At 34.0% G+C, this 17,917-nt stretch overlaps 1 protein-coding gene across 4 annotated transcripts in view; it reads right to left on the reverse strand.

Moving 5' to 3' along the window:
* Positions 1-17,917, reverse strand: part of LOC126745183 (protein ECT2) — a 93,107-nt gene that overhangs the window by 41,849 nt on the left and 33,341 nt on the right. For 3 of the 4 annotated variants that reach the window (XM_050452912.1, XM_050452911.1, XM_050452913.1), the window contains 2 exons: positions 14,894-15,625; positions 3,382-3,587 (listed from right to left, as the gene is read on the reverse strand). In XM_050452912.1, the coding sequence (XP_050308869.1) occupies positions 3,382-3,587; positions 14,894-15,625 (938 nt within the window). The remainder of the gene's footprint in view (positions 1-3,381; positions 3,588-14,893; positions 15,626-17,917) is intronic. The other variant, XM_050452914.1, reaches the window with a different exon arrangement.

Raw genomic sequence — 17,917 nt, forward strand, 5'->3', positions numbered from 1 at the left:
CGTACTAGAGCTATAAATAAGTATCTGGAATCGGAAGGCATGAATCATTTGGACTGGCTTGCACTATCGCCAGAGATAAATCATGCTGGGGACATGCTTTCCAGGGCAGTGACAGCACGCAGAAATCCACCTGTGACTATTCAAGAGCTTATTCATGCCGCTCGGCAATAATAGCACAATATTCCTCAACAATATTTCTCCAATCTCACAGACAGTATGGGCAGGCATAAGTTTTCCAGAATCTTTATTTAATACATTTTTTTAGAAGCATTTTATTTGTTTTTTAATGAAAAGTAATAAATGAATAAGTTTCTAATCTATTCCTGCCGATAATAAAAAATATACTTTCGGAAATTTAGAGTGATGCAAAACTTTTGAATCTATGTGTATATCGGGTAACTTTCAGTAGCTGCGACTGATACGCAAAATCCAGAAAATACTTAATCCACGCCAAACGAATATGAAAGATCTAACATTGAATGTCCATATATTGCGGATGAAAAAGTTTCTTTACCCAAATAGAATGTGACTCTTGAAGCCTGCTTCTCCTATAAATTTGAATTCACATCCAAAATTGAGTTTTACAGATCAGATTCGCTCAGACAAAACAAATTTACTCAAGACAATCAAAAGAACGAAGAACCTATTTTTTTATAAACTTTAGGTTCTGAACCAAAAGTTGAAAACCGAGCAGGAACTAGGATAGAGTGAAATTGGTATCGACAGTCGAATTGAACTGACATACCCGACAAATACCAGTTGGAAAAAAATTGTATATAACAAGAGAAGAAATTAAATAAAAAAGTTAGATGTTAAGAGAAACTTTTACCAGAGCAAATTATTATCTAAGCACTGTCAGCATCATCTATTTATCGAAAGTTGTTTCTGCCGTATATTCTACGAACTTTCTGCATTTTTTGGTCTAGTTTGTAGAGAAACCATACTTGAATGCACATTCAAGGGAAATATGGATTAACAGATCTCCCAAATTCAAAGATGACTATTGGAATCTGGAAAACCATAAAATGTTTTTTAAATGGCACAACAAATCCCAACATCCTCCTAGATGATATCTTTTTTATAAAGTTTCTTGACAAAGTAACAAAATACAAAATGTGATTTATACAGGGTGTTTTCAAAGTTGAGTCATTTATCTTAAGTGCTTTTAGAACTCCTTAAAAGGAGTTGATACACCAAAAATCACCTATAAAAGTTGCATAATAAAAGAGATAGTAGAACATTAAAAATTTGAAAAAATAAGAATGTAATAATCAAATTTTTTGCTTGTAAATTCTTACTGTTTTTTGTTTGCTGCTCTTACCGTTTATCAAAATTTGTGTTATTGTATGGGTTTCAGAATGAATCTTTGTTTCGATTAGTTGTACCAGTCTTTTAATAGTGCGTATTTCATTTGTCTGATTATTTTGTGCGGAAACATGGCCCATCTTTACGAAAAAAATTAACTAGTGGACATAATGCTTACCTATGGAGAATGCCAGCAAAATTCAGCCACAGCATGCATATCATTACCAACGGGTACGACCGTTACAACTAAACGATCATCGTAGAAGAATTGTATTTTCCCAAGAGTCCTAAGAACAGTTTGACAAAAATAAATGAAGATTTTACAAAACTAATTTTGCATACAAACGGGGCCACATTTACATCAGATATAGTGCAAATTTATTTAGATTTTCTTCGATAGAATCTGCCACAATGAAAAGATGTCCCTCTAAATGTGAAACAATATCCAGTCTGGATTCCGTTCCAATCATAGCTATGCGACCGCTCTTTAGATGAAAACGAATCCGTTGTACTAGTGATGCTAGATTATAGCAATGCTTTCGATGTGCTTAACCACGAACTTAAAAAGTATATTAAACTTAAAGTATACTAAACATTATAACTATGCTAATGATACTCAGTGGATGTTGTCTTTTGATTCGTCAAATCCGGGCAATGATGGTGACTGTTTAAATGAAGACTTGTCAAGTCTATATAATTTAACTGTAAAACATGGCTTACAGTTAAACCCTAAGAAATCTGTTGCGATGTTGTTTACTAAACAAAATTTAAGGCAGCACTTATTGGAAAATTTAAAGATACAAATTAGTAACCTATCGTATTTCAAGATATTTGGAAAAATCTCGGTTTGTACATTGATGTAGGATCAAGATTCTCATATCATGTGACATCAAAATTGCAGGAAGCCTATTCAATGTTGAAAACTTTATATCCGCAGCGCCATGGGTTAAATGTGGATACTAAGCGAATGCTGTGACTCTCTCATTCTTTCTCATTTTAACTTTTGTGATACTGTGTAGACAATAGGCTTGTTTAGATAACAGAGATAAAAACCATATACTAAAGTTGCAAAATGCATTTTTGGTATTCGCAGGCCATATGGAGTGTTCCACAAGTTGAAAGACCTTGAGTGGCTTAATATGTCACGGAGGAGAGAGTTACATTATGTGGTATTTTGCTACAATATTCTTAAGATGAGGTGCCGACAATATCTTTTGGATAGGGTGGTATTTAGAGCTGATATTTATCATCAGGCTAATGTTAGAAATAGACGGCGTTTAGATATTCCACGACGTTTTTATTTTTGTGACGACGTTTTTTCCTCGATTTTTGTGCACTATTTAATTCTTATTCTTTGAGTACTTACTATTACATACATTTTTTGGATAAATTATTCTACTTTATAGGCTACAACAGCCCTCAACTGCGTTGAGAAGCTGAAATTATGCTTTTTAATCCGCATTTTGTCTGTAATTTTTTGTTACAATTTTTTTTTTACAGCTCTGTAAACATATGTATATGTGGATTAAACGTTATTATTATTAATATGTGGTTCCTACATGATGAGGCTCCACTACATTTTAGACCAGAAGGTCATCTAAATAATGAGCTTTCGAATGGCTGAATAGGGCGCAATTAACCTATTTCTTGGCCTCCTTGCCGCCCAGATTTAGTGCCTTGCAATTTTTTTTCTGTAGGGCTGTCTGAAAGATTTAGTGCATCATTATGTACCAGTAAATACTCCGGAAGAACTTCAAAAGCGCATTGAAAATTCTTGTAATTTAATTCGTGTACTTTAAAATTTTATTTCAGAGCTTGTAAAGAGTCGTGGATTCGCCGAGCAAGATTGTGTGTTAATCAGAGAAATGGGAAGAATTTAAAACAGTTTTTGTAAAAACGATAACCATTTACCATAATATAAGTTTTATAAATAATTTTCAATAATGTGAAGTAATTCTCTTATTATACACCTTTTACATATATGATTTTTACTACATTAGCTTCTTTTGACGAGTTTCTACAGACGTTAAAATGAATCAACTTTGAAAACCTCCTGTATAAACCTTGCTCACTTACCGACTAGCGCTACTAGGCGTAGCTGCATGACTTTCCCTCCGTACGCCCGGACTAGCTACCTGTTCGATATAGTCCTCAAAGAGATACTCCTTCTCCTCCTGGCTACATTCTTTCTGCACCGAGATCCAGAACCATTCGGCTTTGACGATGTGTGCCCGGTGCGAAGTAACGTCCGGTCTTTCGCCGACCTGCGACTCGTCCACCACCTGCACGCGTATGGGGAAATTAGAAAAATTGCTGTTAGGATTTTGTTTTGAGGTCCCATGGGTTCACAGTTTGATTTTTTTGGATTATTTCGTTTGGCGCATGGATCAGAGATAGTTTATCTGGGTCATTTTGACACGTTTTAACAACAGAATATTACAAATTACTCTAAACCGGATGCTAAAGTCAGATAAACACGTGAACCGATTGGATCCGCATGGATGACGAGGATTGTGTCTAGGAAAAACGACTGCAAGCAGTTTGCATGGATGTTGAGAATCGTGAATATATCAGTGAATTATTTAAATTGTATAAGCATAGTCAACCTGTATGTATTTATTTACCGATATAGGAGAAACTGTTGTACCTAGACCATAATGTACCTTGGACCACAACAACTACTCCGTTGAGTTATAGCGGTGCAAATACAGTTTTGGTGGGAAAAAGTAATTTTTAATTTTGTGTGGTAAAAGTAAAGTTTTTGTAAAACTGTTGAACGAGGATACTGTCTTAAGGTGGAAGCTAGGAAAATTTCAGATTAGACACCTGGGGCCGTATTTTTGAAACCATGCGAGAATCTTCGAATGCGAATAAAGTCGAGCGGCAAAATTCGCACACGAATTAAAAAGTGCATTTTTGAACAGCATTCGAAATTTCATTCGCATGCGAACATGAAATGTAGTGGCAACGTAGCAAAGTCGAGTGCTATTGAAGGCCGTGTCAACCGGGATGGATTTTTAACCTAACCTAAAATTTAACTCTAAAAACATCAGGAAATTTTGAGGTTTTTTCATGCGTTTCTTGGGTTTTTGCAAATTGACTTTTTTTTTAATGAATTTAAATAATAAAAAATATTGCGGTTTTGTGTGGAGTGAGCAAAAGAAAGAACTAATTTCATTTATGGAAGAGCACCCGGAATTAAAGTCGGGCAAATTCACCCAAAATGTTTCAGCTAAAACTGCACAAGCCTTGTGGATAAAAGTAGCGGACAGATTACACTCTCTGGCGCACATAAAGAGCACATCAATTCTATCGTAATAGTCTTGCTTAATCTATATAATTTATTAAATTGAGCATCTGAATACATTTCAAATGGGTTAAAAAATGAAGAGTACATCATATTCCTTTCGACGACGTTTTTTTGCACAAGATTGTTTAATCTTGCCATTTGATTATAATTTTTTTTTTCAATAAATAACAAAAAAACACTACGAAAATACTTAACCAACTCACAAATTTAAAAAAAATACAAAGCTAGTTTAAAATCAAAACAAGACAAGTGGCAGAATCGCACACGAACTTTGAAATTCGAATGGTATATACCCATTCGAGACACCGCATGCGAAAAATTTCGCATACGAAGCGGTCGAAAATACGAATATCGATTTTTCGTGCGAAGTCCTCTAATTTTGTATGCGAATCAACGTCGAATGGTTTCAAAAATACGGCCCCTGGATAGCTGACTTCTTGTTGAGTAAAATGCTTGATGTTGTTTATAAATTTGGATAGACAGTTTTATAAGGGTAGCCATTTTAAATAAGATGAGACCATCGTGTACCTTGAGTCCAACCATCATCATGTACCTTGGGCATGACGTCTCGAAACGTTACAACATATGGTAATCATGCATTTCTCACACTACTTGCTTAATAAACTATTATTTTGTTCTAGGTACTGACGCTGCATTTGGAATGAGTATTGGAGTAAGGAGGGCGTAAAAAGGAAGCCAGAATACGAAGATTGGCTAACATAGCACTCGCGGTTGTGAGTTCGAATGATCCCGAAAAAAAATTACCTACACAGAGCGGTAAAATTGTTTAATATAAGCAAGTCAATGCTTACTAGGCAACTACCGACAGTTAAAAATACAGAAATTTAAAAATACAGGCCCTGAATAATACTATTGATGCTGATGATTGATGCTGATATATAAGCATTTCGAGATAAAGAGGAATTAAGCCTCATTACTTACACTCAAACTATAGCCAAAATGCAGTATGGTTTAACAAAGGATGTCAGAAGCTAATAATAAAAAGATACCAGACACTTGGAAAGATTATCAAATCATTAGCGAAGAATGGATGAGAGGATTTCTAAAAATACATGAAAACCACTTTCAATTCGATAACCAGAGGCTGCTAAACTTGCGTGCATAAAAATCGGCTCACTGTAAACTTTTGACTTTAAATATATATTTTTAAAAAATTATCCATCAGATCAAAAAAAAGAAATATGCTGTTTGAAAGACAATTTAATATCCTTTAATGTGAGTAGAAATTTATCAAGAAGGCTTATCGTTTATATGCGTAGCAACCGGAAAACAAATGAACCGTGTTTATGTGGTGATTGTAACGAATATAACAAGTTTGTCAAATAATAAAATTATTGCGTTTGCAACTGAAATTTGCATATTATTCGTTTTTCATAACCTCAATAGTGTTCAAGTGTGTTAATTTAATGCATACTACACCACAGAAAGCCGCCCAAGTTATTGCTTTAATCGAAAATGGACTTAGTCAGTGAGCTGTTGCTAGACAATTGGATATGACTCGCGCAGCGGTTCGAAGAGTGTGCCAACGTTGAGGCCTCCAACCATGAGGAGACTGGATCCTTTCATAGGCGACCTGTAACAGGTAGGAAGCGATTTACAACCGCTCGTGATGACAGCTTTATTGTGTCAACTATATTAAGAAATCGTCACCTTAATGCCGTTCAAGTGCAACGACAGCTCCGTGAGGTGCGAGGAGTGCCTATTAGTCAGTGGACAGTAAGACGAAGACTGCAGGAAAATAACCTGACCCCTAAAACACCTGCGATTCGTCCAACACTTACTCCAGCTGATCGGCAAGTACGCCTGCGTTTTGCAAGGGATCATCTGAATTGGCCGTTGGAACAATGGGGATCTGTTCTGTTTTCAGATGAGTCCAGAATATGCCTCCATGGTAGCGACCGAAGAAGGAAAGTGTACCGAAGACCAAGAGAGCAATTTGAAGATTGCTGCTTTGAAGAGCGAAGTGCTTATGGAGGTGGTTCCTGCATGATCTGGGGTGCAAGTTCTATTGAAGCACGAACCGACCTTCAGTTGATTCGTAGGGGCGACCGTGTTCGCGGAAGAAGAGGTTTAACGGCTGCTAGGTATATCGAGGATGTGTGTGGTACCTTACGTTGACTACATTGGAGATGAATTTACCTTTATGCATGACAACGCAAGGCCGCACACCGCAAGAATCGTGCAAGATTACATTGCAGAAGTCGGTTTTCGGATTATGGAGTGGCCAGCATACAATCCTGACCTAAATCCGATCGAACATTTATGGGATGAGCTAAAACGAAGAATTCGAGCTAGACTTCGTACCCCAAACTCGATCCCAGAGCTTATTGTTGCAGTAGAAGAAGAGTGGCTAAACATCCCACAAGAAACAATAGCAAACTTGATTAGTTCTATGCCTAATCGTATGAGAGATGTTATTAGGGCAAGAGGAGGTCATACCCATTATTAAAAAATTAAGTGTTAAGTTTTAAATTGTCAATAACCCTATTTATGTTAATAATAAAAAAGCCTAATTTTCTTAATGCATTAATTTCACTATGTTAAAGATAGGATGTTCAAATAAGTTTTCATAAATTTATACTCATATTAAAGGATATTAAATTGTCTTTCAAACAGCATATTTCTTTTTTTGATCTGATGTATAATTTTTTTAAAAAATATATTTAAAGTCAAAAGTTTACAGTGTAGTTACACGCAAGTGTAGTTTAGGCCGAATGACAAGTTTTAACAAGCATTGTATTAACATTGGACGTTTTTACAACAATATTAGAGAGGTGCATAGAAAATATGGTCCAATTTCCCCAAATAAAATTTGGAACCTGGACGAAACAAGGCTGAGCATAGTTCAAGGACAATCTAGAATACTGGCTCCGAAAGGTGTAGCAGATAGGCAGTGCTACTTCGACTGAAAGAAGGGCCCTCGTAACTGTTATTGGTGCATTGAAAAATTGGTGTAGATTTTTCCACGAGTCCATTTTAAAGAAAGGATGCTTTTTGGAAAACCAGTATCTTCTAATATGTCTTACCACCATCAGTCGTTTATGCAATTTTTTGATCAGTTCTAACCGAAGTGTGTTTCATACACCTTGGTCCAGAAATTCTTGACAAGGAAGGATATCTGATGCAGGTATTGTATTTGTTACAGTTTTCCCACATACCTCACACAGCCTTTAGACCCTTTCTGCCTACGGACTTTTGAAGAATTATTACAACCAAGCCGTTGTCAAGTCTTGCTTTGCAACAATAAAGGAAAAACCTTTCATACATATAACGTTGCAGAGGCCTGAGGAACAGCATATCATCGTGCCTTTACTACGGATAATATCTAGTCCGGCTTTTGAAAATCGGGAATATTCCCGTTCAATGAACACATCTTTACTGACGATAGTTTCCTTTATTCCTACTTAATCAATAGGACTGCAAACATTAAAGGGACTTGTACCACTAACAGAGTTGGATCTAGCCCTCCTGATCTGCCTTCAGCTGTAGGTTCGTCAACGTCTTCGTGTGCTTTTTACCTGTGCCATCTACGTCTTCAGCTTAAAATCCAGTTACTGATGCATCTTCAGATCCTGGGCCCTTAACTTCAACTTGCTGTTCCTCAGTTCCGCTTTCATCTGCAGTTTCTGAGACGCCAAATAAGGCAAAGACATTCCTTATCCCAGAAAAAGGTCAGCCGTACCTGAAGGCCGAAAATCGCAAGAATAAGAGAAAAGGAGAGAAACAGCCAGGAATAATCATGGTTGCTACTGATACGCCCGAAAAAAACGCAATCCAAGAACAAAAACTAAAAAAGAAAAAAACCTAAAAGTCAAAAATGTATCTAAAAATTTAGGACAAACTTTAAAAAAAATAGAAAACAAAAAGAGTTAAATTGACTAAAGTATCAAGTTCTTCGTCTTACTCAAGTGATGTCTCTTGTATTAACCGATAATGAAGACAGTGGTGATAAGAGTTACGCCTATACTGCTTTTCATCAAAGTTTAGTGAAAAAAGTGTGTAAGTGCACTTCTTGTGCCAGATGAGTCCACTTTTTTTACGCAGAATTACTGTGTGTGATTAAAAAAAATTAAACAAACATTTTATTATTGCATCTACCTATTGTTTTATGCTTGACCCAAGGTACAAGACGCATGTCCCAAGGTAGACGAGCCTAGTGCATTGTGGACCACTATGCAATAGTTTTGTATTGTATTTTTTTAATTTGTTGCTAAGTAAATATACTAAATTCTCAAATGTCATTTTGCACTTTAAGGTATTAACAATAGGACATATTTAAAGACGTAAAATAGTAGTTAAAATTTTTTAAACATGTGAAAATTGGTCTAAAATACAACAGTTTTCCCTATGTTAAGGCAATCAATCTAAACTAAGTAATGAATAAAATAGTAAATGACATGCCAATAAAATGAAACATAAAAAGCGCTCGGTCTATGCGAACGAAGAAAAAATAATGATAATTCTCGGATTTGACATCAGATTGCGATCTAATATATGGGGTGCTCTGGTACCTAATAGTAGTGTAACCCAAAGAAGCACCGAGACACATATCAGGGCTGGATTAGAGTAATTTGTTTATAATATTAGTTTTTTTTTATGAGTATTGCCTTCTTCTGAAATTTTAATTATATTATATAGTGAGGACCTAAAGTCCGCCCTTCCAACTTTTAGTTCAAACAAGCTCCTCAATACATTCAGATAAAATTTGGCTGTGGAATAATTCTCCGTACTTTGATTACAAGAAGACATTGATTCCCGTATTAACATTTGTATGTAATTTATCTAAAAAGTTACATTGGTCGTTTACAACTTAATACATTAAGAATTGTCCCATATATTCAACACTTTTTATCAAATTCCATCTTGATAAGCTTGAGGAAAGGAGATTGAATTTATTTATGTACTTACTGCATATGATCTGTTAAATCAGTTGGTAATTTAAATTTTATTTAATCGAAATAAATTTTAAACTTTTCTTGATATGGGCCGAAGATACCTCAAGACATAAATATATAAAAACCTGAATTATTGTAAGTATTAAATATTCTTTTTGTTACTTGAATTCTTAAAAAATAACATATTTGGTAATAAATCTTCCTAAAAAATTGATCTAAGTTATGTCTTCAAATAAGCAATGATAACATATTATACGCAAGTAAACCCATTGTTAGTAAGAAAAGCCTCATGCTCAGATGAAAAACCCTTAACCTTCTAAATTTCAAGAATAACCCATTTAATAAGAATTGTTTTTTTTTTCTATTAAGCGATCCAAAATGATTTATTATAGCATTCGTGATAATTTTGATATGATAAAGGTGCTAAGTGGATTCACAGCATATGATATATGTGTTAATGTACTAAGAAAACTTTTATACCAAACTACCAATTTTAACAACATGGGGCAAATATACGTATAGGGTTTTATAGCCAAACTAAAACGAAATAAATCATATATTTTAACGTTAAGTTTGCTTAACATATCGGCTGACCAAAACACATAAATCATTGTAGTATCTCTAATGCCAAAAAACCTTGTAAGCTTTTATTTAATTTCGTTAAGTGTCTCCTCAAGTACAGAACCTGACGCATATATTTAACGAGCAATATAAATATGAACTTAACGTTGAAGATAAATGTAAATTACGTATTCTAGCCAAAAATTTACGTATTATGTTCGTAAACCTTAGTTATGATTGTGTATTGTTAAGCGGCAATTTACAATATTGTTGTTATTCTGTCATTGGCCATATAAACAATAGACTTCATTTAACGGTAAAAAAAGCTAATTAAGAAGGTTATTTGTATAGGTCTATAAGATGCCCGCACCGTTAACCGCATTCCATAAAGATCAATAATAAAAGTTAAATATTAAAAAAAACATCGATTCTACAATGCAATTTTTTTTCAAGTTCAATAGATTGTTACATTGACCTGTTTGTTCCTTTATTTGCAAAACGTCTATAAAAATATGCATCAGGGCTTACCTTTTAAATACATAGATGGCGCTGGCTAACACGCCTGAAGTTAGCAACGCTTAGGCAAGCATCCACACTTAGTTTTTAAGATAATTATGTATTTGGTTATTTTTTAAATGAATTGATCTTATGGCTTTCCTTTATTTCCTTCTATTTGCAGAAACTTACTTATTCGTCTTAATTGTCGTCAGTAATTTTTTTAATTTTAAATTATTGGTTCAAAACTTAAATTCATTATTTACTATTATCAACATTTTCCTTTAAATGAATTAATGAATATCCTTTCCTAAAAACTCAATCATTTGATTGTACTGGAGGCAACAGGATGAGTGCTATTGTACTTGATTGTATTTAATTCTTTTTATCTTCATCGGTCGAGAAATAACCCCTTTTGAATTTTTGCACATCAACACCCTGTATTTCTCTACCAACTTGTATTGCACTTATTTGTATGTTGAAAACATTTCACTTGTAAAATAAGTTTTCCGTTAAAATAAATAAATAAAATAGTCGACAATATAAAATATTTTATCCAAAGTTTCTTTCGGCTCAAAAGTATTGTATGATTTTATAAAAGGTTTGGATGTTCTGTATCGTACCGTTTCACTTCCTGCTCATCAATGGGTGTTTTAAATGCTGGTTAAACGGTATTTTAAATAACTGTTCGTAAGGCCCTTTTAAGACAATCACAGTAGAAAGATTTGTCCGTTTTTTAGACCGAAATTATCCAGTGATGATCTGACATGGAAACTTCGTCAGAAACACGCCAGTTAACTATTGAGCTTGATATATGTAGGGTGCAAAGTATCAGTGGCGAAGCGTACGAGTAGACAAGGTAGACACTGTCTACCCAAAATTATCCAGTTATTTATAATTAATTTATCACCTAATTATTTCATGTAATTGTTGAATTTATACTTAAAAAAAAAATTAACACAGAACGTATCTATACATGATTAATTCGAAGGCGCGCCCCGCCTTCCGCACCGATTAAAATAAAAATGCAGGGCTGACACCGAGCCCCAGGAAGACACATTGATATTTGTCTTAGAATGAACCAAATACGCATCAAGCAGGCGACAGAGGTCCGGCCGCATCGCATTCAGCCTATTACGTCTGCGAAATTCACTCGCGGGAAAGACATTCGAGCTTTTGTCTATGGAAGTCGACCAGCTATTTTATTATGCTGTTGAGGGGTTATTGTTTATGGACACACTTGAACTGGTCGGCCGCAATACATCTTCAGTTTTGTTTTGTTTTGATAAATCTGCATTTGGCATTTGGTGCGGGCGCGTGCTCTAGTAATTTAATATTTAGTAGTATTTTTATTTTTGGGTGTATAGAAAACGTTTTTTTAGTGGATATTTTAATTTTAGTGGTTATTTATGAATGACTGTTTGATATTGGTAATTGTATTTTAGTTGTGTTATTATTTGTCTTATTTAATTTTGAAATAATGGATATTGAAGATCCAATTACATACATTAAAGAACGAAACCTTTCTTCTTTATCATTAGAAGAAAAAAATTCTCAAAAACGACCTGATCTTAATATTTCACAAAAAGACGGCAAAACTATCCGGAAATTCCAAAAAACCTGTTACGAGTCATTCAGCTGGTTGACGGGAAGTGTCAATTTGAATGCTTTGTACTGCTTTCCCTGTGTTTTATTTGGCGAAGAAGAAGCTTGGGCAAAAGATGGGATCAATGTAATCAAAAATGTTGTTCAGAAAGCGAACAAACATGCTATCTCGAAACAACACATTTCATGTAATGAATTTTTTTGCATGTTGGGAAAAGTCCGCATTGATCACACTCTTATTGAGGCGCGAAAAATTAATGCTCTCCAACACAATGAAAAAGTGAAAAAAAATAGACAGATACAAACACAAAAACAAGAACTTGCATTTAGAGGCCATGATGATACTGGAGAGTCAAGAAATAAAGGTAGGTTATTGTAACTTAATTGCTAAAATGTTAGCATTGAATATAAATAAATATTTTAGGAAATTATTTGGAGATATTGCAGCTAATAGCTATGGAGGAACCTGCCATTAAGGATCACTTAGAAAGCAGTTCGGTTTTTAGAGGGACATCGAGTGACATGATGTGAATGATCTTGTTGAATCTATCACATGTTTAGTTCAGGAAATAATTTTAGAAGAACTAAAAAACACCGAATTTGTTTATGTTCAAGCTGACGAAACTACAGACATTTCGTGATGTGCGCAATTTAGTGTTATTTTGAGGTATGTCTGTAAAAATGAGATAGTAGAAAGATTTCTTGGATTTTATGACGTATCTGGTGATAAGACGGCCGTAGGTCTTAGTAATAAAATATTGGAAGCGTTAAAATTATGCCAAGTCGAAAAAAAACTTGTATCCCAAACTTATGACGGGGCTAGTGTCATGTCAGGAACGAAGGGTGGCGTACAAACTATAATAAAAAAAATGTGTCCATAAGCATTGTTTATACACTGTTATGCTCACCAACTAAATTTAGTTCTTTTACATTGTTCCAAGCGAATTACTAATGTGAAAGAAGTGAACTAATGAATTAAGAAAATCAGGTTTTAGTATTCCAAGTGGGTCTGACACAAGATGGAATTTCCATTCTCAGTCAGTATTCTCTATTTTCCGAAACTACCACACTCTATTAAAAATTATGAAATTCATAGAAGATCTGATCTGATCTGATAAATTTGATCCAGAAAGTACTAATTTGGCTATAGGTTTAATCAAAATATTAAAACAACTTAAATTTGTTCTTACGTTATGTCTTTTTTATAAAATTTTCGTGTTTTCAAATCATTTATACTCAATTTTGCAATCAAAAATACTGTCAAATCCTGCAATTTGTTTCAAAGAAGTAGAACAAACAATTAAAAATATATCTGACTTACGTAAAGATTAAACTATTCCTTCTTGTGTAGACCAATGTGAAGAATTTTTAGGTGACGCGATTTCTGAGAATATTAAGATGAATTTTAAAAGAGTTGCATTTGAGGTAATTGATACAATTATTGTTCGATTGCAGGAACGATTTAGCGATTTTCACAAATTATCATTTATAAATCTTTTTGATAGGGAAAAATATCCCGATTATTTAAAAAAATTTCCAAAACACCTTTACCAAAAATTGGATAGTACCTATCCAAAAATTTTTAATTTATTAAAATTAGAAAATGAACTATCAGTTATATATGCTTGTGATATTAAACAACATTTAGAACCATTACAATTTTTTAATTATATTTATGATAATGATTTAAATGATGTTTTTTCTGAAAGTATAAAATTATTGAGGCTAATTTTTACTATATCAGTGACCAGTGCCTCCTCAGAAAGATCTATGAGTACAATCGACACCCGCAATTTAAAGAAAAAGTTATTGACCATTTTGCTATGAGTAAATCGCGTCGTATTGAACTTCTTTATAAAGCAATATGAATATTTATGTAAAGTATATACATGTAATATTTATAATATATGTTGTGTTTTTTTGTAAGTAGTATTTATTTTTATGCTATCTATTATTATTTTTTTCTTTTTTATATCGCTGCATAATTTTTCTCTTTGAGTTAATCTTTCATGCGCTTTCATTCCCTATTTCACTAAAGTGAATAATATGGAATACAAATTTTTTTTCTAATTAGCGATTTTTATTGTTTGTCTACCCGAAAAAAAAGTTCACGCTTCGCCACTGCAAAGTATTATATCTATTACAGTTTGACTATCACTGTTAATGAAGATTTAAGATTAAGAGACCTTTACTTATAACATGGGTTTTTAATGGGATACATCTGAATACGATACTTAAGTAAAAAATGGTGAACAGGTAAACAGTTTGTGAAGAGCAACCAAGTTATTTAATATTTGAAGTGATTTTTTTAGAGTCATTGCCGTACTTAGTGTCATATCTTGAAAATGGTACATTTTAGAATAAGTTAACTTAAAGTCAGATGTTTAAAATCGTTTAGAAACAATAAGAAAAGTTTGAAGATAAGTGTTTCTAGGCTAACGACTTATTTTAATACTAGGCTGTTTTAGAAGAATAGCTTATTACCCATATAGTAAAATATACCCCAAACAAAAATCAAAAGTTAAAACCCGTTACAAAGAATTGCTTAAAGGCATTTTTTGAAAAACTTTTATCAGTACATTTATAAGTACCTAATAAATAATCCGGGCAATACCTATTACATTTGCCCCATGTACAAACCACTGCCAAACAAAATAATCCAACAAAATACACACAAATGATAAATAATGAGAGTTAGTACCGCAACGTTCACACCAGCTGCCACCCTGCTCGACTGCTGCAGTGTCACCTCACTGCCCCCTGCTAAGGAGGAACGAGGAACGGACAAGGAAATGTCAGGGAAACAACTAGCGTTCAACTGGTGCGCCTCCACCTCCATTAAAAGTTTCTTCGACTTGGACCTGGTAAACCTGGAAGAACTGAAAGTACGTGTGAACAAGTTTTTCTTCGATTTCCGCGTGCTGCTCCTAGGAGTGTCCCCGTCCGGGTTCAAACAAACACTTAAGTTATCGATCGTTTCAACGTTAAAAACTCCCGAGGAAGACACGACGCTTTCGTTTAGAGAACGATTGAAAGTAGCGGCATCTATGGTGCGCCTCCTGTTGGAAAAGTAGTTTATCGGGGTCTTGAAGAAAGACGACACCTTCTTTCGTTTTTCGCTGTAACATTTATCTTTTTTCCTTTTCACGCTACTACACTCGGGAGAGGCAAATTTTCGCTTTCTCTTCGTTGATGCGGTACTACAGTCTAGAACTCTCGTGTCTTCAAAGCAAATCGAATCCATTTCGGAAACCAAATCGTCATTTTTCGAGACCTCTTGCAACGTTTCCAGGCACATTAGATCGATCACGCTGTTATTATTGGGGGTTTTCAGGTTGGGACATGATTGGAGCAGGGACTGATCGGGTCTGGGGGATAGAGGTGCGGTGGTGGCGGGGTCCACCACGGTGTAAATCTCCGAGTTTTCCGTCACCTACAATTCACATGGCGGGTGGGTTTTTTGTATGCCACACACGGCCATTTAAAGTGTTTCAATAAGTTAACTGTTAAGAGTTTATTCACTCAACAATGAGCATATATTTTATCACGTGAAGTAAAAATAAATTTAAAATTAAAATGTATGAAGTTATTAGGTGTTAAAAAGGGGATATATTTATTATACAACAGGATGCCCTTAAAAATTGCCAAGCTACAGTAATGCCTAAAAAAGTCCATCAAGCAAGGTCAAAAAAATGCACTTAGTATTGTAAAGTTTTTATTATTTTAAAAATATATTGCGATACGGTGATTATGAGCAACAGCGAAGAAGGATTGCAGCGGCTCTAAAAAGAGTTAGAAAGATGACATATCTGGGCTGCATTCTCAATGATGGATAATGAATAGAAAAATGGGAGAGCAATATTTATTAACATGCGTAAGGTGCTGTGTAATCCTTAGAATATTGAAAGACTAGAATTATATTTATTGGTGTTAGATATATATTCCAAATAAACAAACTACCCATAATTCCACGACAATGCTAATTCTAGCCTTTCAATTTTCTAAGGTGTAGACTCAACCAGGCTGCGTATTCTGAGATGTTATGTTCTTTGCACATCGCTTTATGAAATTATAAACAGAAGCAATATAAAGGGGAACGGAGGCCTTTGAAATGTGGTGCTACCGCAGGTTGCTAAGGATTCCTTGTACAAGCCCCACTATTAACGCCGAAGTCCGAAACCGAATGGAGAAACAAACAGAAATAATGAATACTGCTGAACAAATAAAAACAACTTACTCTAATGCTAGAACTCATAATTGAAGGAACAATAGATGGTAAAACTTGCGACAATGAACGAGTATGGCTTCAATTGCAACCAACTGAGGTTGATAAGAAGAACACTAATGTGATCACCAACTGAGACCAACCCAACCCAACACCCTGAGAGGATAGGGCAGCCCAAGAAGAAAAAAATATAATCTAACGTAAAATTGAAAAATTAAATGTTGGGAATTACTTTCAGGCAGATCGAGAGAGGGATAATTCAATGTTTGTCAAATAAAAGTTGTTAACAGATGTTCTGATATTTACTTGTTACTGCTAAATCTAAGAAGATGCATATTTATATAACATTATTTTGGCAGGTAATTCTGCAATTATTGAAACAACATAATCTACATCAATTGAAAACATTGAAGAAATGATCCATATCTTCTAAAAGAGACTAACTTAAATTAAACTCCAAGTCAACGGATTACATATGTTCCGCCTGGACTAGGCATCATCAGATCTATTGTAAAAAATAGTAAATAATTAAATCTAATTTACACTAAAATTACGAACTATAACTTTATACCTTATCAGTAAATACACATCAGTAATAAAAAGAAAAAAACAAATAACAATACCACATGGCACAAGTCAAGGGGACTAGTAGTTAAAGAAAGATAGAGTAACATTATAACCTTAATGTTTCGCAACAAAAATATGCTACTAACTACACTCCAATAACAGTTTACTATTATTACATTATTCCAACAAACTCTCATGCAATCGTATTGTTAAACAATGTTTATAGCCCTCAACAGTTCTTGGTGGACTTTTTTGTCTCAAAAAACATTTTTGGTTGCAATTACGAATCAAGTAAGTACCTTGTCTTATTCCATAACCCAAAATAAGCACATATTGTATATCCTTTTAATATAAGGTTATATTGTCTACAAGTAATTAGTTGCAAAATGATAAAGTGCACTTTAGGTAAAATGGGACTAAAATTGACATTCGTTTCAATGGCCTTATAAGCTAAAAAATCCTTTAACATATAACAATCAACGCAACAATGCACAAAAAACGAACCCTTAACGTCGCTTCGATTCATAATAACGTGTACCCAGCTAAAACAAAAAAGATCCTATTTTGCCCTACCAATTTCAAAATTTTAATGAAGTAAAGAAAAAAAATTGTCGAATTAAAAAGAAAAAAAAAGAAAAAGAAAACATTATATTACATCGTTAAAAAAATCATAATACTTAACTGCCTAATCGGCTAGATAGCTATCTACATCATAAAAACATTTATTGGCTAGGAATTCCTTTAACTTTCTTTTAAATATCGAAATGGTTTTGCTAATCTTTATATCATTTGGTAATTTGTTGTATAGTTTTGGACCTATACTTAATAAAAATTTTTTAGAAATAAGTAGCCTGCTATGAGGCATGGACAAGTCATTTCTAGAACAAGTTACTATATATAACGAGAAACCTTTAAGCAAAGTTCAAATATATA

The sequence above is a fragment of the Anthonomus grandis genome, chromosome 15 (genome assembly GCF_022605725.1).
Source record: "Anthonomus grandis grandis chromosome 15, icAntGran1.3, whole genome shotgun sequence".
Taxonomy (NCBI): domain Eukaryota; kingdom Metazoa; phylum Arthropoda; class Insecta; order Coleoptera; family Curculionidae; genus Anthonomus; species Anthonomus grandis.